This window comes from Channa argus, chromosome 3 (assembly GCF_033026475.1).
Source record: "Channa argus isolate prfri chromosome 3, Channa argus male v1.0, whole genome shotgun sequence".
Classification (NCBI taxonomy): domain Eukaryota; kingdom Metazoa; phylum Chordata; class Actinopteri; order Anabantiformes; family Channidae; genus Channa; species Channa argus.
Genome location: NC_090199.1, coordinates 15,636,350 through 15,659,007, shown reverse-complemented (window position 1 = coordinate 15,659,007; position 22,658 = coordinate 15,636,350). Strand labels below are relative to the sequence as shown.

The 22,658-nt window shown below is 37.5% G+C and overlaps 2 protein-coding genes across 24 annotated transcripts in view; one reads left to right on the top strand and one right to left on the bottom strand.

The window, feature by feature from the left end:
• ank2a (ankyrin 2a, neuronal) overlaps positions 1-361 on the top strand; it is a 54,997-nt gene extending 54,636 nt beyond the window's left edge. For 11 of the 12 annotated variants that reach the window (XM_067497310.1, XM_067497320.1, XM_067497316.1 and 8 more), the window contains one exon: positions 199-361. In XM_067497310.1, the coding sequence (XP_067353411.1) occupies positions 199-213 (15 nt within the window). In that variant the 3' untranslated portion in view covers positions 214-361. The remainder of the gene's footprint in view (positions 1-198) is intronic. The other variant, XR_010913856.1, reaches the window with a different exon arrangement.
• A 4,557-nt stretch (positions 362-4,918) lies between these two features.
• The window catches only part of camk2d2 (calcium/calmodulin-dependent protein kinase (CaM kinase) II delta 2), a 34,651-nt gene continuing 16,911 nt past the window's right edge, over positions 4,919-22,658 (bottom strand). For 2 of the 12 annotated variants that reach the window (XM_067497136.1, XM_067497143.1), the window contains exons 4-21: positions 22,103-22,157; positions 21,110-21,175; positions 20,467-20,539; positions 18,908-19,010; positions 18,674-18,757; positions 18,309-18,403; positions 18,016-18,138; positions 17,693-17,776; positions 17,398-17,440; positions 16,185-16,225; positions 13,846-13,905; positions 12,427-12,471; positions 12,021-12,069; positions 11,088-11,108; positions 10,614-10,689; positions 10,416-10,510; positions 9,315-9,543; positions 4,919-7,033 (exon numbers count right to left, since the gene is read on the bottom strand). In XM_067497136.1, the coding sequence (XP_067353237.1) occupies positions 7,030-7,033; positions 9,315-9,543; positions 10,416-10,510; positions 10,614-10,689; positions 11,088-11,108; positions 12,021-12,069; positions 12,427-12,471; positions 13,846-13,905; positions 16,185-16,225; positions 17,398-17,440; positions 17,693-17,776; positions 18,016-18,138; positions 18,309-18,403; positions 18,674-18,757; positions 18,908-19,010; positions 20,467-20,539; positions 21,110-21,175; positions 22,103-22,157 (1,346 nt within the window). In that variant the 3' untranslated portion in view covers positions 4,919-7,029. The other 10 variants (XM_067497138.1, XM_067497139.1, XM_067497144.1 and 7 more) reach the window with 10 other exon arrangements.

Here is a 22,658-nt window from a genome sequence, read left to right as displayed (position 1 = left end):
AATTGTGAGCCATATTCACCATATTCAGCTATTTGACAGTGATATGAACTCATTAGGCTGTATGAAGTGTTTTTAATGTAACCTTTAGGTCGGTGCAGCTAACAGTCACTGTGTTTATTCGACTTAACCACAGATCCACTTTTGAGTGTGCTGACCCGTCTTCCCCTTTTTTGTGTTTTTACTTTGCTTCATATTTAGGGCTCACATGCGTAGGGATCACACCCTCAGACGAACAGTGGTGAGGGGAGCTGGTTGGCACGAACAAGTTTCTTTAAAGCAAGTGGTCAATCGCAGAAAAGGGTCAAAACCATGTGATCTACAGCAGCACCTCCACCAGCTCCTTCAACACTGCTACAAATTAGAAAACCAGGACAATAATGAGGACGAAGAGGAAGAGGAAAAGGAAAAGAAGGAGAATGTGTAACGCTCTTCCCCACTCCTAAAAGTCCCCCCCCCCCCCAAAAAAAAAAAAAAAATCCTATGCATTAGCCTATCGGAATCCTAGTGTGCACCGTGGCACCTAAACAAAGCTACCACAGTCTTCCCATTTGTGTCCTGGAAGATTTGTTCACAATTTGCAGTTTTCTTCCCTGGTTGTTTTTATATATTCATGATGTATTCATGAATTATTTATTTTCAGGTTCTTATGTTGTTTTGCCTTCTCATGACCAAAGAAAGCCTTCTTTTATTTTCCTGATTAATTTTACTTTCCATGTCAGTATTTAATATTGTTTGTCCTGAGTCTGTGGTAGAGCAACAAAACACTAAAAACCAGAGGGATACTTTTCACATCAACTAACTCACAAACCTCCTGAGGGTAAAGAACACTTTACCTGCAAAATACTGGTACTGCTCTTTGAGTAGGTGCTTGGACTAAAAGACAATATTTCACATTGCACTGCCGCTCACAACTAGAGTTTCGTAGATGTTCTGAGCTGAAAAAAAAACCTCTCACTCCCTGTACTAGCCTCTCTCTGCTCTTTATATTCAGGTGGTCAAGATGTCACACAGAGAAAATAAGTCTGTATTGACACCAAATTTAACTGCTGCTGCTGTGTTTTGTATGTAATCTGTCTTTGGGAATTATATATTATCTTTAATCTAGACATTACTGACATCTGTATCCTAGGAATTATTAATCACTCATGTGAAGTAGAACAGGCATGACTAATCAACATCTGTCATTATGATTCCAGCTGCTTTGTAGTTCTATGGCTTGCCCTTCTGCCTCTCTTTCCCTCTGTGTGTGTCTTTATTTCTGTGTTACATTTAATTTATTTCTCTGTGTGTTTCTGTGTGTGTGTCAGTGTGTAAGTGTGTGTGTGTGTGTATGATTGTAAATGGGTAATTGAGGTTGTACAGTAACTCCCCTACTATACATTTGAGTTTGTCCAACCACGTGTTGAGTTAAATGCTGCATTGACAGCTGCTTTTAAGAGGGAATTTAGCAGATTTCTTTGTTTGCAGATGTCTTATTTTAGAGCTTTGTAATACTAGCTCTAGTTAATAGCTAATATTGAGAACTTATTTATTCTTTGTTTAAATGCCAATGGAAAGCGTATTTTAGGACTTTTGTTGTAAGGTGATCGGGTGATTCTGCTTTATTTATCGTTAGATTTTAATAGTCTGTCTTTTTAACCTGAAAGTATTTGGCCAGGTTTTGTGTGTTTGTGTGACTGAGTCTGTGCGAGTAACAGAAGTGTGTGTACCAGTTTCTGTCAGCAAAGAAAAGAAATGTTTATTTTACACAAACCATTTTTGCAATCCTGAATGTCAGGAGGAAGCACCTCCATGCTTTTTGTGCACAGGATATGAGGTACACTATATCTTAACCACATGAATTGTCTAATTTTGGCTGGACAGATGATCAAGACACAACACAATAATACACCACACACTTGTAATGAGGCAGGGTGAAAGCTTAAATATACCATTATTCACAGCCCTGAGCATTGCTACTGTATGTATCCTAAGCATATAATGTATTTATTTCACTATCACTGTTTCCTTGTGATTTAGAAAATGTAAAATGCAAACTAATGGAAGTTCACTGTGACAGGTATGCTTTTAATTTGAAGAATCAGCATCCCTTTTCTGTGACAACAGTTATATATACATATACAACGCATATATAAATATCTGTAAGGGCATGTGCTACTGTATCGAAATTTCAAAACAGAAAAACTAAATGGCTGCAGTGTGTCTATGGCTGATAGAGAATAAAAGTCTACAAATGTATATTTGTATATCTTGTGAATTTATTCTTGTAAAGTTTTTGAAAGTACACACGCCTTTTTTACTACTATAACTCATGCATGCAATACTTTATGTATCCTGTATGGGTACCATCTCTCTGCATTCCACAAAAGTAGTGTACCAAAATTATAGCTGTATTTATAAACAACACATACAAACTTGTTTCAAAAAAGGTGGCTGACTGAAATATATATTTTAAAACAAAGTGCAGTGATTTGCAGACTGTGTACAAATAGTACAAACACAATATCATGAGAAATTGGATATTCACTTATTGTCGAAATTGATGTCTGCGGCATGCTGCAAAAAGTTGGCCACTGTGTTGAATCACCTCTTCTTTTAAAAACACTGTGACCTGAGGAGAGGATTTCTTTAATTATGAAAGGAATTTTTTTCCCATTCATGCTGGCTACAGGCTTTCAGTTGCTCAACAGTTCTATGTTGACTTCATAATTCATCAGATATTTTTAATAGGTGATGCGGCATCTATGATTTCTTAAAAGAATTTCACATTTTCACTCATCAGACCACAAGGAAGTTTTCTACTTCACCGTAGTCTATTTCAAATGAGCTCAGGCTCAAAGACTGTTGCAGCATTGCTGGACATTTTAGAAAGTCTGAACTGGGGGCCTGAAGATTGTGGACATCCAGTTCTAATTTTATACCCTATACTATAATGGGGGTTTCTCCGTATTCTCTGAATTGTTTAATAATGTGACGTAGATAATGAGTTTCCCCAATTAACTTTACTTTGACATACGTTTTGCTTAACTCAATGCCCATGCTACAGTAGCTACATACTGGTAGTTAGCCCCATCCTTCCTCCTGAAACACTCAGCTTCTCTGGGGTACTTTTTTACAGTACAAATCATGATACTTACCTGTTGCCAAATACCCCAATTAGTTGTGAGTTGCTCCACCAGTCGTTTTTTTCTTTAAATCCCTATGAAAATTAAACATTTTCTAGCCTTTTCTTCCCCTATCCTAATGATTTAAGTGGCTGGTGTTTGTGGGGTCCACCAATCTACGATGGGAGAACAACATACAGTATGTACTTCTACTTGTTGTAGTAGTAGTCTTTGTTGATCTGCTATTTACTGTCATGTGTAATATTTCTTATTCGTTTACTTACTAAAAATTTCAGTGTTTAGTGTGTCACTGTTCTTTACTTCCAGTAAAGTTCACAGTTAAATGTTTTTGTAATATTCTACAGTTGCCTGAGAAAAAGGAACTATTATCTCCCTTCTCTGTAAAATAATTGAGTCATAACTTAAGCAAAAAATCAATGTTACAAAATACTAAAGGATATTAAGAACAAATAAACGTTCACAAACGAGCTAAAATCTGTCTGAACACTAGTAGTTCATTGGAGATTGAGGATTTTCTCAACCCCTTTCATTGACATAAGTATTAAAATTGTCAAGCTTTGCTTAAAAGATTGTCTGTTGCCAAAAGTTTGACCACAGGTGTATGTCTTAGCATATTTACTAATAAAGCCTACTCTGATTCCAATTCTGAAGTGTGATTACCTCTGGTAATACTGGAGTAAGTGAAAAAAACTGTTGCGGATTATGTAAGTGGAGCAGAGCTATAAGTAATTTGGTAGAATAAATCAGTGTTTATCTTTTTAGTAAAAGTTTGTCATGCAAAATGACTTTCAAACTGCTGGGTGATTGATTCACTTACTGTTCTTGAGAAACTCAACATTTTCTTCTTAGAATCCTTTTATGCAGTTTGCAAGGAAACCCTGCACCATACAGTACTTCCCTAATCATGACCTAATAACTCTAAATACAGGCAAAGCAGATTGTTGAAGCAGTTCCAATTTAGTGAATCTATTCTTAAGAAACCACTTTCCAAATTCTTCTGCACATTTTAACCAACGGAGATCAGGAAAAATGGTCCTTAAGCCCTCTTGAATCAAGGTTTCTACTGTGTGTTTCTTACTGTGAACTAAGACTGTGAGACTTACTGTGAACTTCCACAAGGAAGTTTTCTACTTCACCGTAGTATATTTCAAATGAGCTCAGGCTCAAAAACTGTTGCAGCATTACTGGACCTTTTACAAAGTTGGAACTGGGGGCCTGAAGATCGTGGACATCCAGTTCTACTTTTATGCCTTATCCTCTGAATTGTTTAATAATTTACTGTAGATAATGAAATCCCCAAGTTTCCCCAAGCAATTTTACTTTAACATATGTTTTGCTTAACTCTATGCCCATGCTACAGTAGCTACATACTTGTAGTTAGGCCCATCCTTCATCCTGAAACACTCAGCTTCTCTGGGGTACTTTTTTTTACAGTACAAATCATGATACTTACCTGTTGCCAAATACCCCAATTATTTGTGAGTTGCTCCACCAATTGTTTTTCTCTTTAAATCATTATGAAAATTAAACATTTTCTAGCCTCTTCTTCCCCTATCCCAATGATTTAACATTTCTTGATGTCATCCAATTCATAATAAGCATATTAAAAAATCTAAATGTCACCATTTGATATGTTCTGTAGCAGAACCCTGTTAACACTAATATGAAAATGATTATGAAGTGTGGCAAATATACCTTTGTACTTGTATAATTTTGTTTACATTAGGCATTTTCACAGCTCTAAAGGCCAAAAGGCCCAATATTTTATAATCAAATTAAGCCAACCATAAGGCTGTATTGAACAATATTTATTAAGACAGATAAGGTATAACACAATTTATGCACAGGTTGAGGTGAAATCCAATATTTTTGAGTTTAGTTTAGAATAACTTCATCCATTGTTTCTGCACCCTGCAACTAACCTGCTTTTAAATACTGTACATACAGTAATTACATTTTGCACATCAGAAATGTACAGTTACCTTATTTCCACTACAAATCCGATTTTATTTGCTGATCTTAGCTGTGTCTTACGTATCTTTGCATGTAGTCTTGATATATAGATAGTCTATCATATCTCGTAAAGATAGACATTTTCTGCATCCTAGGTCAATAGGGCCTACACCATCCACAAGATGTCACCATTGAGTCAGAAAATACAGTGAAAGAACATTAACTGAGACTGACTTTCTGATTCTTGTCCTTTACACTTCAAATATAGTTTGTTTTGGTCAGATTCTAAAATCACTGTAATTATCTGTCCAGCACATAAAAAACAGCTATTAAAAGTAAAAATATTCAATCACCAACACAAAACATGTAAAACCTGATTCATTATCACACATTTTAGCTGATTTATTTATTTCTTAAACATGTTAAGCCACCCTTTGCCGTGCTGGCAAAACGGACACACCATATAAGGAGTGGTGTGTTGCATTGGCATCATATGTTTTTTCAAAAAAAAATAAACAAAAACATTTTCCCCTAAAAAAAAAAAGAGCAGACAAACCACTTGAAAAGAGCAAACTGTTGGATGACGAAGAGCCCGGCATTGTCCTGCAGTGATAAGGAGACCATCGGCAAGTAGAATCACTGATCATCAAGGAAGACTTCCCAACATGTATTACAATCCACCTATCATGTAACTCCTCTCCTTCCTTGTCCTCTTACTATACGACTGCAATGCTTTTCGATGCCTTCAGACTTATTAGCCCAACCATCAGGTTGACTGAAGGTAGAGACTAAAGTGCCCTTTTTTTCCAACCTCATTATCTCCACCTTCACTGTGCCATTTTAATGTTACACACTGGAAATGACAAGAATAAAATGACAAACATAAACCCTACATACGGTCTTACAATACAAGTACAAACATTATGAAAATGAGCTTGTGTTCTCATTTTTATAGAAAATGTAAGGGGTGCTTATGCAACCAGGGTTTTATTTTTCCTCCTCTTAGATATGAGGTTTTGATATTTATGCAGGCTATCAACCATAACTGTGTTATTGATTTTACAGCAGTTCCATGATACTGGAGGACATTAGAAACATCTGGGACAGGACTGATGCACAACATCAACAAATGCAAACATACAAGTCAGTGATTCACAAATCAAACAGAAGATATTATAGCTTCATATGATCGTACTCACAATACCCCCCCATGCACTACAGAATAGCCTTGAATTTTCATATATTACATATATGCTACATTCTCATATTTCTTATTTCACTGATATAAAGTCAAACATATCTCATTGCAAAGTGTAAGCTGCTCTGCTTTTCTTTACATTTAAATTAGTATTATAGATTGAAATTGGACAATTCAAACAGTATGACTTAGCTCATAGCAAACATAAACGTAGCTCATAAACTTAATTTTACATAAACTCTTAATTTGTCTGATAGCAAGAATAGCAATTTCAATGTTTGCTTTTGTTTTTATCAACAGTCACAATGTATATACATCACCAGAACTAAAGCAAGCTCAATTTTAACATTCTGATCTTCCCAATGTTTTTGTATTGCACACACATAAATACACATAAAAATACAGAACTAATTTTTGGGAGAGGTTACAATAGTAGATTTGAAACATATCTATTTCATTTTTAAAATGCATACCAAAACATCATAAAAAACAAACAAAAAATGTTGTCAATCTGCTTGTTTCATTATGTCCAAATACAGTGTGCAGCCACCCAGTGGTGGTTTTGAATGATGTCCGTTGCTAAAATGCCATAACAGTAAAATGTATTAATACTTGTGTCCTGTGCGATGTCATGTCCAGGTTGTTGAAGGATCAAAGGTCAGAAGAACAGTCATGGATTGGCTAGTTGACTTCTCTACTAGATTTGCTGATGGCAATTTTATTTTCTTTTTTTTACTACATGTTGATATTCCATTAACTGCAAAAAGAGCAAGAAAAAAACAGAAGAAATGTAAATCTAGATAGATGACATAAATAAAGCAATGACAATGTTAACTGTGTAAGTAGCAGCAGGGCTTTTTAACAGCAAACATTCAGACATGTAATATGATGAACTGTATAGCTGTGATCATTAGCATTAAAAGATCCTCACACAATACAACTTTGTATGTTTATGGCAGGAGTGAACGTTAAGCACTTACAAGTATGGCGATTTCATCTATTATGCATAAGTAGACCTCAATGTGAGGGTGTGTACTGGCTTGAATAACATCTCACTTAATCTCCTGCCAACTTTGAAATTCCTTGACAGAATGTTTCATAGAAATTAATGGGAAACCTCTGAAATAACTTCAGATAATCTCCCCCTGACCAATATGCAAAACCTTACATCTGGAGAGCCTGTAGTTGAGTCCAAAAAAAATAATCAACCAGTAAGGCAAAGCAAGAGCTGTAGGCCTGCTTTGACCTCACCAACTAGGGAGTTTTTGAAACTGCAGCTGCTAACCTGGATAAAATAAGGGACAATTTTGCAAAATTGCTTTTTGCAAGGACATGTGTACCAACGAAGACTTTTCAAACATAAGACAACAAACAGTGGTAAAAGGCAAAACTCAGACAGCTTGATCAGACCAAGAAGGCAGCATTTGAAAGTGCCAATAGACCCCTTTACCATTAAGCCATACATTTAGTGATGAAGGAGATCTAGGCTACTAAAAGACCTTCTATCAAATGATTAAAGAACTAAAGGCTGGTCGCTCTGGCATCTTTGGTCATGAACTTCTCTAAACGATGTTGAACCACCTGAAAGACATCACAGGGCGCCTGCTAGACTCCCAGCAGTTTGCCTACAAGGCAAATAGGTCAGGTCTCCTCTCTGCTCTTCTCCCTTTACATTAACACCTGCACCCCCAGTGCTCTAACTGTCAAGCTCCTGAGGTGTGCAGATGACAGAAATGGTGTCAAGTCTGCATCTGATATGAGGTTTAAATGGCTGGTGTTTGTAGGGTCCACCAATCTACGATGGGAGAACAACATATGTACTTCTAGTTGTGGAACAGAACCTAAAATAACCTCTTACCCCAGAAGCTTTTATGGTCTGGTTTAGAGCACACCAAACAGGAGAAGGACAGAATGCTGTGCACAGTAACAAACACAGAGAAATACCTAATACTGTACATATACACCATTACACTCCCACATCAGAAATTGTGTTAGACTGTACTTGTAAATTGCATTTTTTTTTTATTTCTATATTGTGTGTAGCTGTAATTCTTAGTATAATCTGTATCTTGTTTTTCTAATTACACATTCTGTATCGTCATTGAGAACTACCAACTACCAAATGCAAAGTCTTTTGTACATTTTTATGTTTCGTGCTGGATATGTTTGCCTTTTGTTGATCTGCTATTTACTGTCATGTGTAATATTTCTTATTCGTTTACCTATTAAAAATTTCAGTTTTCAGTGTGTCACTGTTCTTTACTTCCAGTAAAGTTCACAGTTAAATGTTTTTTTAAGAAAAAAGGAACTATTATCTCCCTTCTCTGTCAAATAATTGAGTCATAACTTAAGCAAAAAATCAATGTTACAAAATACTAAAGGATATTAAGAACAAATAAACGTTCACAAACGAGCTAAAATCTGTCTGAACACTAGTAGTTCATTGGAGTTTGAGGATTTTCTCAACCCCTTTCATTGACATAAGTATTAAAATTGTCAAGCTTTGCTTAAAAGATTGTCTGTTGCCAAACGTTTGACCACAGGTGTATGTCTTAGCATATTGACTAATAAAGCCTACTCTGATTCCAATTCTGAAGTGTGATTACCTCTGGTAATACTGGAGTAAGTGAAAAAAACTGTTGCGGATTATGTAAGTGGAGCAGAGCTATAAGTAATTTGGTAGAATAAATCAGTGTTTATCTTTTTAGTAAAAGTTTGTCATGCAAAATGACTTTCAAACTGCTGGGTGATTGATTCACTAAGTGTTCTTGAAAAACTCAACATTTTCTTCTTAGAATCCTTTTATGCAGTTTGCAAGGAAACCCTGCACCATACAGTACTTCCCTAATCATGACTTAATAACTCTAAATACAGGCAAAGCAGATTGTTGAAGCAGTTCCAATTTTGTGAATCTATTCTAGAGAAACCACTTTGAAAAGCCAAATTCTTCTGCAAATTTTAACCAACATAGATCAGGAAAAATGGTCCTAAAGCCCTCTTGAATCAAGGTTTCTACTGTGTGTTTCTTTCTGTCTTACTGTGAAGGGATGCTGGGCGAGCCAGAACGGTGGAAGTGGATGTTCTGCCATTTGCCATCACGACGATGCCACACACGAGTCTCCTCAGACTGCATGGTGCGGGGCATGCCGCTGCTATCCATATACTGGGTCAGTCGAATATAGGCAATACATGCAGCATTTTCCCCAATTAGATGCACATGTGGGTTCAAGAGGATGGTGTGCACCGGCTTATTCCCTTTGGACAGTGCTGCAAATTAGACACAGCAAATGATTATAGGGCTATAAAAGTATCACATATTCAATTTAATCAAATTCATTTCGATTTCCCTTATTTAACTAGATAAAGTCCCACTGAGGTTTCAAATCTCATTTTCAAGAGAGAACAGGCAAAGACAGCCCTACTAAGTGTACTGTATATAATATTCTCACACTGGATATCAACTGCTAAATATTACTTCAATACAACTACACCCCATGCAAAACACTGATCCTACCTTAGAAGGTATACTAACTGATGAAGAAATAAAAGTCTCCATATGTTAATGTCATCTAGTGATTGAGGTTTTTGGGACATATCTGGTTTATCTGACCTATTTTCACTGAGACGGAGGACATTCTTCCATTTATAGCAGTCATTATTCATGAGTGATTTTTGTTCCAAGAGTAGTCCACAACTGCGCCCTTGGAGTGCCAGCAAACATGAACTGTAAACTTATAGGACAAATACTTTAAGGCATGCCAATGCACAATTGACACCCTCTTGCATACAAATGTAATTTCTTTTTTCTGTGTTAAGAACATTAGTTTTAAAATTAATGGCTTGTATAAATATAATTATTGACAAACACATGCAAAAATTCACCACATCTTGCCAAGATGTGGAAAGCTGGAAAGATTTTTGAAAATTAAAGTGAATAAATAAATACAAGTCAATAACACTATTCTTTAGAATCTAGTCTGGATGGCTTTGGCTTCCACAGCTGCTATAAATTTTAACTCTTGACAACAATGGCTCAAACAAAAATTTTATATTGTGACAAACTCTCTCTCACCTCAAAAATTATACTGATCTTAGATATTTTACTAATGTATTATGTTATGTTATGTTACCAAACTTACCGTTCTCAAAGTAAAATCGATGGAAGTCATGTCCTTCTACCAGGTTGCCCAAGGCTTCAGGTTCAAAAGAAGTCAGACCAGGATCACAAATCTTCCTGTTACACCAAAAAAGTAGCAAAAAAAAAACCAAATCAGTACTGGTAACCAAAACAGAATATATAGTTGGATGTTATTATACAAACACAGACAGAAACTTACGCGTAAGCCTCAAAGTCTCCATTGTTGATAGACTCAATCAACTGTTCAGTAACTTTAATAATTTCCTGTTTGCGCCCTACAACATAGGATCACAGAAAAGTGTTTACTACACAAACTGATGAAAAAAAAGTCGTTGTTACTGTATTACAGCCAGTGTAAGTCTGAGTGCAGATAAAAAAGTAAATCTGACATCAAATCAGCTTCCAATGGGTTCTAGTCTACGAATTAGCAGAGTTTCAACGTTATTAGAAATGGAAGGCGCACAGGGAATAAGTATATAATAAAGGTTTTATTTTTTTGTGTCTGAGTAATAGAAAACAAGAAAGCCTCCCATGACTAATGTGAGATCAGGAATGAAAATGTAGGATGACACAGTTCATTTGACCCAAAAAAGCTCAAAATAAACAAAGACAAACTAATGCTCAGAAGTATTTTCTAGAAAGCAGTTGTAACTAAGCAATTATTGACAATTACCTTTATTGTTATTGGTGCAGGCTGGGGGATATTGAAAAAAAAAAAACTTAATCTGTGCAACAAAAAGACATGTTTAATAATTAAAAAAATACTCCATTAGTTAGTCCTTCATCTCCACTGCCTTACTGAGTGTCCACATGTAAGTCAACTCATTAATGCATACGTCAACAGTTGAGTTAGTCATAAGTTGCAGTGTGCCTGCAACTTCAACTCCAACACAAAAGAACAAAGTAAGTAGATCATTTTAGGGATCCAGAAGTTCTCTAACCAGTGCAACTCAAATTTAAAAATCTACTAAAAGTCTAAAACTATGAGCACATGATATAGCCACTTTACATACAGAGATTATATGTTGATGATTGATAGATTGATGATACAGAAAATATGGGGCATTGTCACTATTGTTAAAAGACTTACTCTAAACTGAGAAGGTGGGAATGAGACATCTGTGGTGTGTGACAATTAGACCTCAAGCTCTGCTCACTAAGATGCCCAAATTAAGGGCTGTCAAAATGTGTTCTGGGTTGAGGATGTAGGGCAAATTAGTGTTGTTTAAGGCACACACGTGTATGGCCAAAAGGAGGATAGGTGATAACATTTTCAGCCAAACATAAGAAACGCAGAAGGCAAACTAAGGCATAAAAAGATCTAAAAATTGAAAAAACAAAAAAGATAAGCAATTTTTACAAGCAGTTTTGACAAATTTCAGCACCAACAACTAACATAAGAAGTAGTAACTTTAGCATGTGAGGGAGGTTAGGACAGTAAATCATATTTTGGCATTTGCAAGAGCCAAGAGAATTAGGTAGTAAACATACAGTTAATTTGAACTGAATTCCAAAACAGGATGAAGAAAATAAAGCAGTGTTTTGTCTGATAGAAACACAGAGGCCCTGACTGAAAACTGTAAGTACAAAACACAATGTCCCCTACCCTTAACATCTTCATCCTCTATGGTAGTGTTGGCACTCTCAACGGACTCCTTAGAAATTACAAAATACACATTTGAAGTGTTAGTGATTGTTACTATAAAAAAACCAAAAAAGATTAAAATAAAATTCTTTCAGAAGCCTAGATACTAATAAAGTTTTTATATACTAATATAACTAATAAAAACATGTATATACTTTCAGGGCATTTTCCCTTTTTTCATTTTGTGTAGTATGGCTGACAGGAAATAGCAAACAGTGGAGGAATGTAATCTAACCAAGGCCCCTGGCTGGGCTTAAACCCAGTGTGCTGTAAGTACTGGACACTGTTGGGCTTTAAAGGTCAGACCTATTCTCTTGGTGGGGGGAGATACAGCTGTAAAAAAAAAAAAAAGGTTCTGTTGTAATACCTTGTTTCCATCCACAGGGTTGTGGATCACAGTTGTCTGTGGTTCCTAAACAGAACATGTGACAGTGAAATAAGTAAAGCAAGCCAGAAAAAGTATGATGACAAAGAAAGATCCTGTTAAAGGAAATATGTTTGTGTTGTCTGTCTATCTATCTATCTATTTATTCATCTATCTATCTATCTATCTATCTATCTATCTAATGCAGCTAATGTTAAACCATTGTTCCATTGTCTGTGCCTACATGTTTTTCTTTGTTCATGCTTTATCTTTCTTCCTGGATGATATTGTTACTCAAGGTCTTTTTTGTCTGTTTTTCTCTCATCAGCTCTTCTTAGTGCACTGTCTTGATAATCAGATGTTTCGGCTTTTGTGGAATCGATTCTGATGACCAGCTCAGTCCATCTAATCACTCACCCAGATTATACTAGATTATAGCATCAGCAGTCTACATCTGTTTGTGTGTGTGTGTGTGTGTGTGTGTGTGTGTGTGTGTGTGTGTGTGTGTGTGTGTGAGTGTGATGGAGAGAGAAAGGAGGATAGAAAGAGAAAGATATGTCATGTGCTTCAGACATGCGTCATCATCTTGACAGCAAATGGGGACACAGAAATCCTTTGACATCATGCAGGGCAGCAATCATGTGGCCTGACGTAGGCAGCCAGTCAATAGACACCATGTGCAAATCAGGGAGTGCCAGCCAAACCACTTGAGTGTGTAACATCATAAAGAGCCTGGCATCCTCACACACCAGCCATGCACAGATTTTTGAACAACAAACTCTGAATAACACATCCTTGCATTCTTACTTTCATATGTACTGTAACACCAAAAAAAGTACAATACATTTCATGAGAAGGGATGAGTTCATGACATGGTGCAGCTGTTTAAAGAGGAAAGACAGATGAGGGATTCTTTCAGAGGAAACGTGGGAAAGGAACAGGAGGACAAGGTAGAGGTTGTCCCAAACTAACAATTTAGAAGCACAGTATCCAAAACCCAATGCAAACATGTGTGTTAAGGTTTATTGTTCCAGCCCAACATTAACAATATACATATCCAGCTAACCCAAAGTGGCCAAGCTTAGTAAGCCCCTTGCATGCTCTGCCAGTCAGATCAGTGAATAAAATCATCAGCCTGAATTATAAATATGTTATCACTCATATTTAGCTATGAAACTGGGACATGCTTCAGATGCTTTTATACATTGTGTCATTCAGGAATGACCTAAAGTTATCACCCATGATATGTCATATCCTTATACACCTGATTCAACATTTTAATTTCAAAAGGAAATTGAGATCAAGTAGTCACTGATCTGTTCTCAGGGGAAAGGGTGAACATTTACCTCCTCCACAAAGGGTTGACAGTTGAGGATGTGAATAGATAAAGGTGCAGGTGTAGGTAAGGTTGTGTGTGTATACCAGTGCAGGGGCTGGGCCAGTGTCTTTAGGACTGGTCACTGTGTTGGCTTTGTTGTTGACCTGCAAGGGGCAGTGTAAAGGGGACATGATACATACACTGTTCAGACACACGTGCGCGTGCACACACACACACACACACACACACACACACACACACACACACACACACAAACACTCTGCCTAGACTCCATTCCAAAGAGATCATCTCAACCTACTGTACGTCACAAAGATCTGATGTTACTTAGCATTATGTTGTTAGCAACTAAGACCTCTTAATGTAATCTGTGTATTTTATACAACATGCTGAAGCAGGAAAATGTTTGCGCTGATAAAAACTCTACTTCAGACAGACGATAATACACAAGAGGTTACCTAAACTACGCTATTGTAATGGTACAGGTATAATGTACAGCCACAATGTATCCAAACATAAAATTCCTTATTAAAATTTATTTGGTTGCCTAGGAACATAATTTTTAGGAGACAATGTTAGGTGTTTGTTATAATAAACTGAAACTAATAAGCTAGCTGTTCTCATAAAGTATACCAAAATACATAGCTGATCTGACATAATTTGATCTGATCTGACATAATTTTCTCAGGTTTAGTTTCTCCAATTTCTAAGAGTCAATTTATACTTGCTGTTAACTACATGTACGCTTACACAAAATGATGCCCTCACATAGCCTGCTTTGATTTGGAGTATCAGTTCTGCAGGTCAACAGAAATCAACGCTACATATGCGTAAGATCTTCAAGGTATCCTGGCAGGAGCATGATTTTAACTCTCATAGCCTTTCTACTGATGTGCCGCAGTGCTCAATGCTTGGTCCTCTTCGTTTTCCATCTATACTACTTCCATGGATTCTGTCATCCACTCACATGGCTTTACCCATCATTGCTATGCTGATGACAATAAGCTCTTCCTTTCCTTCAGGCATCACCCTCCCGTCCACTGTGTTCTGACAATGAACAACATCTGGTGGTCCCAGCAAAACGCAAAAGACCCAAAGCAAAACTCTTCAGCTCCAAGATCCTACATTGGTGGAACAAGCTACCAAACTCTGCATACTGCAACAACCTCACATCTTCTAAAAGCACCTTGCTTTGATTTTTTTTCCTCTTTGACTTGGATTTTTGCTCGCTTTGTTCTTCACTTTTCCATCTGCAAATTACTAAATGTAAATGTAAATGTGAGATACAATTCCACGTAGCGTCAGTGGGGCAATATCAAACAATCTTGGCAGCAGCTTCAAATCACAACGATAATAGAGGGGATTTTGGGGAAAAATATTACTGACCCTGTATACAACTACCTACATCTACATGCTCACTATTTATGTTGTTGTTGCCATTTTCTCTGCTGCGATCTCAAAATTAACCTTTTCAAGTGTTATCAAGGCTTTTGTTTATGTTGTAGAAAAGGAGAAGTTTACTAGGAAGAAATGCCTTTGTCAGCCAGGGATGCTGCTGCTGTGCGTAAACATTGGTAAACAACAAGTATGCCTCGTCCCAAAGTAGTAATGAGCCTACATTATGTAGCTACAGGATGGTACCTGTGAGGGTAAGCTAAGTAGCATCTATAGACAATATACTGTAACACATGCCATCCTGTGGCAAAAATGAAGATCATCTGCAGTGGAAGTGTTTGTTACCAAAGAAGATGTTGGTTATAAGGATGGCTAAGAGCCACATGTCTATTGATAACCCCGATTTATTCTGGATTTAACAAAATAGTAGTAAAGGGTTACCTGGTAATTTATATATTTGCTATGTTTTTCTATAACATGCTATATAAATAAAACTCTCTAAATTATAGGAAGCTACTTTCAGTTTTATTGTCACTGGACAGCATTACACAGACGAGAGACCACCTCCCTGGAATGGGCTTGCTGAGTAAGACAAAACACAGTGACAATGTTTGCTGAAGTCCAATCTCAAATTAACACTTATATAAATGTAAACCACAGGCACACAGTTAGTCATTCACACTGTCACACATGTGAACACATGCACCTCTGCATCAAGTGTTAATTTCAGATTGGTACATAACCACAGTGAAACTGGGATAAAGCACAACAGGGATTTTATAGTAAAGATCAAATAATTATGGAAATCTGGCCTATTAAGGAAAATATAGGTAGGAAGAGAGACTATAAAGACAAGTATTTCTAAAAGGATGATTCGCCTAGAAACATGACTGTCAGATAATCTGGGCTGCTGTGCCACAATAAAACTTTATAAACAAGCTAAAAAAAAACAACAACTATTTCCTACTCAGCGTTCCAACAAACCAATGCAAGTAACAAAGCATTGACTTTACTGTGCAAAGCAACTTACCTTAACGCCATCTGTCTTCTTGTTTAGCAAACTCTTGGCTGCTGTAGAAAGTAAAGATAGAGAAAACAGATCAGCATGAGAGTTCACAGAGAGTCTTGGGCCTGGGGCTACGCTAACATGCAGCAGGCATATCAATCAGTTGTGTTTATCTTCCAGCTCCAGGTGCATAACCCAACTGCAAGATCCATAATGCAATGAAACAATAGAGGTGAATGGCATCATCATTTGGGCAACCGTGTTCTCCTACTACGTACATTCTTATTCATGTGTGATGGGGTAAAGGGCAGGTGGTTAATTGGGTGGGTATTTAACAAGTGATAGAAAAGATAATCAACCTATTTTCAGAAAACTCACACAGCATCCTTAAACTGGCATTCACACTCTTACACATGCATTTAATCACTGGCATTCAAGCATACAATCTCAACACCCCTCTCTTACTTCATTTCTCTGAATAGAAATGACCCAAAGATTAAACTAAATGTAAAAATGCCTGCTACATCTTTGTCAATTTCATTCTGATTCTCATATTGGCACTTGTGCAAGGGCAAAGTTGCATAACTCCGTCATTATCATGCACATGGGACTGACTCTAAAGTTAAACATCAAAGCTTCTTGTTTGGCCCAACCCTAGATATTTCCTTGTCATTCCAAAATTCTTACCTCAGATGGATACCACAATCCAAACAAAAGAAGAAAAGAAAATTGACAAAAAGGAAGAAGATGATGAATAAAAAGAGACACAAATGCACTACTGCATTTTACTGTAGAATGAAGGGAGAAAGTGGGCCAATAAAAGCCTCAGAAATTAGAGATAGCACAAAGGAAACACATGCAAAAAAGTATGACAGAGTGAAAATTGAGTATGGTAGAGTAAAAGCTACAGAGGTAACAAGAGATGACTATGTTTACCTGTAGCTCCTTTGAGCCAATATACTGTAATCGTAGTTCAATTCAGAAATAGGTTTAGGCGTTTGAAAATAGGTCAACACGCCTCTAATTTTTTTTAAAAGTTAAAGCCTGACTACACATTGTTACCTCATTTGTAGCACCCCTGATCTGTTTCTTGTGATTAAGATGTAATTTCATAGATCACCTGAACAATGATTACATCCAATATCAAAGGCTAAGGAGCATTTCCAACCTGCTTTTGAACATAATTGTTTTTAGTTTGGAAAACCAGGTCTTTGACACAGTGCTAAGAGAGACATACCTGAAAAGTTTCTTGTGACCAGCAAGGTGGTCAATATGGCTCCCTGCAGTGATAGAAAAGAAGGAAAAAAGGAGGTAATGGTGATGGAAGGAAGAAAAAGAGAAATAAGAAGATTGATTATAGGGTTACAGCGAGAAAGAGGAGCACAGCAAAAGGGCAACTTGAAGGTTTCAGAGAACAACTCATAATTTCCCTAAGAAGACTTGGGAGAAGAAGGCAGTGTGAAGGGGAGGAAAAAAAGAATGGATGGATTGTTCTACATAAATAGAACATGAAGGATTGCCAGCAGCCTCACCTTGAGTTTCCTCCTGGCATTGAATTTCTTCAGGCACTCCACAGTCTCCTGCCTGTGCATCATGGAAGCTACAGTGGACCGTTGCTGCAGGAAGAAGATGAGAGGATTTGAGGATTAGAAGGTGATGGAAACAATGGGGGCCAGGAATGTATGGATGTGCATGTGTGACTGTGGGTTAAAGCTAGGGTGACTCTGTGTGTTCGTGGAAATTAGATAATACAAGATTTAAGCAATACATCACATAGGGTATTTCTGTTTTTGTGTTTATGTCTTTGGTTGTTTGTGAGTATGTTTTTGAATCTCCATTTGTGTGTCCCACATACACAGATCCAGGGGTGTTTCAGGGCCTCTGCAGCAGTGATGCGTTTACTGGGGTTGATTGTTAGCATCTTGTTGATCAGATCTTTGGCCTCTGGAGTTACAGTGTCCCACTCTGGGGATGGGAACTGGCAAAAAAATACTAGGTCAAATGCGTTTGAAGACAAGGCTAATACAGACAAAAAATAATAAAGATACAAGGTGTTGATTGTTCGATTAGACAAATAAATTCAAATGACGGATTACTTTTCATTTGTGTAATGTTTTTATTAACAGCTCTTGCATACAGCACTCTTACATCATAGGCCCCAGCCTTGATTTGTTGGTAGAGGCGATGTTGATCCTCATCCCAGAAGGGAGGGTAGCCCACCAGCAGGATGTACAAAATAACACCTAGAAGAATATCAAGTTTAGCATGTAAAGTGCTACTAACAATAACATGCAGTGCTTCATACAATACCACCTAAATTAGTCACAAGCAATATTAAATCCACTCATTTCACACTTCACAGGACACTTAAAAAACAAGACGTCACAGAGTAGTTGCAAAACACTCTTCATTACACACCTGACCAGTTCAGACAAAGCCATAGCTTGAGGATTTAGTTCCAGCATCAAGTTCATTCAAACAGTTGCAGTGAGAGAATTTGAATATTTGTTTACCACAGGCCCACATGTCCACTGGTTTCCCATATGGGTCTTTCCTCAGAACTTCAGGAGACAAGTAGCCCGGGGTGCCCGCAAACCCTGTAAGAGTGACATGGAGAAAGTGAGGGAGATCTAAATTGGTAGGTGGGGGTGACTAGACTAGGTTGACTAAATTGTTTGTCGACTGTCTAATTGTTTCCTTGATTGACCAACTGATTGGGGTTGAAAAATGAATGGATGAATACTCACCAAACCATGCCTGCTGGTCCCCCTGCACCTCGATAGCCAGCCCAAAGTCAGCTAACTTGACCGCCGCCCCCTTCAGCTTACTGGCCAATAGAAGGTTCTCAGGCTGTGAGGGGGCGGAGTCAAAGAGGTTAGAGGTGAGAGGTCACACACTCTGGGAACAAGCCGCCCACAGACACAGATCTAAGATCAGATTAGCCAATCAAATCCTAATCCATATCATTAGGCAATGCTAAACTGCTCTTAATTCAGTGTCTGAGGCAACTGCCTTTCTGCCACACAAATGACAGAGAAACAGAAGTGTGCATGGGACCAATGCTCTACAAGACCACAGACATTGTCCAATATGGAGATGTGAAATCTGTCTCCCTCTGTCTCACAAATTGTGAGAAAGTAAGAGTGAAAAGTGCACAGTAACACCAACGTACTGTTTAAAATCCATGAGTGGGAACAAAGTGCAGACTGCAAGGAACAATGCAAAACGGAGGAGTAGTGTAACAGAGGGCGTTGGTGTAAAAACAACTAATTCAGCCCACATATGGGTAACGACACTGTTTAGCACAATCAGAATTATATGCAAGCTCCCAGCAAGCATACGTGCACACACTCTCAAACACACACACACATGGACACAGGTGCAGAAAGGTCTTTGCTAACCTAAGGCCAGTTCGACAGTGTGCCCTAATGAATAATTTAGATCCTAACATTTAGTGACTCTAAACATAGGAAGCCTGTGAGCAGCCAGCTTATTGTAGACATAAAGTTATGACTCAACAGGACAGAGACACTAACTGACAACTGGACACATCTACATAATGATTTACATAACGATGAATAAATGTTAATGATTATGAAGCATCTGAAAACTTAAAATCACTTCAGCAAAGGACATCTCCCCGATAACGACAGCAGACTGGAAATATCAAAAACCAACGTGGTTATTCAGATTTGTTTTAGCGTTTTTCACGGCACAATTACAGTGCATGCTCACAATCAATTTGAACATGTTTATTGAGAGAGCTTTCTTGCATTCTCTTTCCTCTGCATAAAAATGCTCTTGGGAGGTTATGAGAATACAGACTACAATTAGAATATTCATGACCCTGAAAAATCATTCACATTTTAACATAGTTTTTACATAATTATGCAAATGTTGATCATTTCTGAGGCTTTGAGGTGACTGAGTACACACATTCACATACACACAAAGACGCTATTATACTGACTGCAGCATAGCCACAATTTTGGAAAAAGAATCCTTATTTTTGACATTGGTGAAACAGGTATTGAAATAAGAATACTGAGTAGCTCAACAAGGATCAAATGTAGCAATATCTCTAGATAAGCAGCATGTAGGGCAAGTTCTTTGGTATCTCTGTTCTGGTGGTTGTGAATCTAAATTCTGCAAACTGGACCTCGAGCATATTTCAATGTTAAGTTCAATATAAAATCAGCTCTATTAACTGAATAAAGCTTGTGGGGCCTCTAAGTAGATAATAGGAGAATGCGAGACCACAAAAGTCTCTACATTGCTATGATGACAGGGCTGCAGACATACAAACCTTCAGATCCCTGTGGACAATCCCATTAATGTGGCAGTGATGGACACTCTCCAGGATCTGCTGTATGCAGTGGCTGAGGATAGGAATGTAACGAAACCGGAATTGTTACAGAATAAAAGACAAATGCAAGGCAGAGAAAAAGAGCAGAAAAGGTAGATTAATTGAGAGGAAGAGATGAGGAAATATTTTCATAACTGTGTATAATAAATCCCTCCTATTAGACTTGTCACATGATGGTAAATACTTTTAATCTAGACTATTCAAAGCTATACAGTGTGTATGACAAGACAGATAAACACACACTATGTCTCGCTATCTCTCTGTGTCTTACTCTGGGGAGGAACTATTTCAACATAAAGCTGGGAGTGCAAGGCTGTATGAGAATAATGCCACAGGCTATATGTCGTTAATCACCTATATAAATAACTTATGAGAGGCCTAAGAGACGAGGCAGCTGTATCACACCTCTGAGAATTCATATATATATATATATATACACAGTACACAGGAATATAGGAGCACATTCTCCTCTCCAGTAACTGACAGAAATGCATAATGGCTGCTGTGCTCAGCAGTGTGTGTGTGTGTGTGTATGTGTGTGTGTGTGTGTGTGTGTGTGTGTGTGTGTGTGTGTGTGTGTTACCTGGCATCAGCCTCACTGTAGTACTCCCTAGCTACAATGTCCTCGAACAGCTCTCCTCCTGTCACCCTGTGGGAAGACAAAGACTTTATCAGTGAGCATATGTATCTGTCTCTTTTTACTGAACACTGAAACACAATCTTTCCTTGTTCTCAGCTGTACTCAGTTATACACACATACCTCATGTTTTTATAGACACGCTAACACAACGGATAAAAAATTTCAAGCCAAAGCTCTGGGGCAACTGTGGCGCAGGAAGGTTGCGTGGTCGTCCACCAATCTCCCAGTTGCTGCTTCAATCCCTGGCTCCTTTGCTTGCATGTCAAAGTGACCTTGAGCAAGACACTGAAGCCCAGCTTTGAGTGCCAATAGGTAGAAAAGTGCTCATAAGTGCACTTTTACCATTTACCATTTTATAATACCATGTGCCGGCTGTGTGCAGGAATGTGTGTGACAGTGAGGATTTTCATGCGAATATATGCAGATATCCCATGGATGTGGGAGCTTTTCATAAATTTAAACATGATGTCAGCCTAGTTTTAGGTGTAAATTTAAGGATTGCTTAATTACAAATGGTCAAATGATGCAGATGTTAGTTCTCACTTCATATTTAAAAATATTTGATAACTGGCAGGTATATTTTAACTGTGTAGGTAGGTAAGTTAACTTAAGGGGTCAAATATTAACTTACTAATACATGACCTGCTGACAAGTAAAAGATGTAATATGAAATATGAAAAATGATGCTGATAACATCAGACTAAATGAACGAAAGGCATCAGATGGGTTGGCATAATCAGTTATAATCCTCTAAATACAAACTACATAAACACTTCCTGATGCTGCAGTGACTTTATGTTTACATGGCTGGGCTTTATTAGATGGCATTACAGTTAAGGAAAAGCAAAATAAGACATAACATTTCAGTTTTGTGTGCGTGCATGTGAGAGAGAGAGAGAGAGAGAGAGAGAGAGAGAGAGAGAGAGAGCTACTTACAGATCAAACACAAGATAGTGGAAACCCTCTTCTGATATGCTGTCATGAAGTCGCACTATAGAGGAAAATAAAAACAGAAAAGACCCAAACAGGACAAAACAAAAGTTAAATAAAACCAAAATCTGTCAATCCTGACACTACAGGCTCTGTGGCTGAACAGATCACAGTGTGTCTAACAATGGCAAAAAATGAAAACAACCACTAATCCATGGTAATAATAGGATTCCTCTACATTTTGCTACAAAACTAGATATTCTAAAAACAAATTCTTCAGTGTTTTTATTACATCTGGTGTAAAGCAAACAAAATTCAACAGAAACTACAATGGACTTTTAGCCAGAATTTGTGATGGTGCGGGGGTGCTTTGCTGCATCAGGGCTGGGGACATTTCCAATGAATTCTGCTCCCTACAATAGAATCTTGAAGGCAAACATTGAAGCTCAACTGTAATTTATTCGTACAAGAACACAATGATCCCAACATAAGTCAGCCTCAAAACGATCTGAACTTTTAAGGTCATGGTGAGATTATTTTTTCATATTGAGTATTTTATATA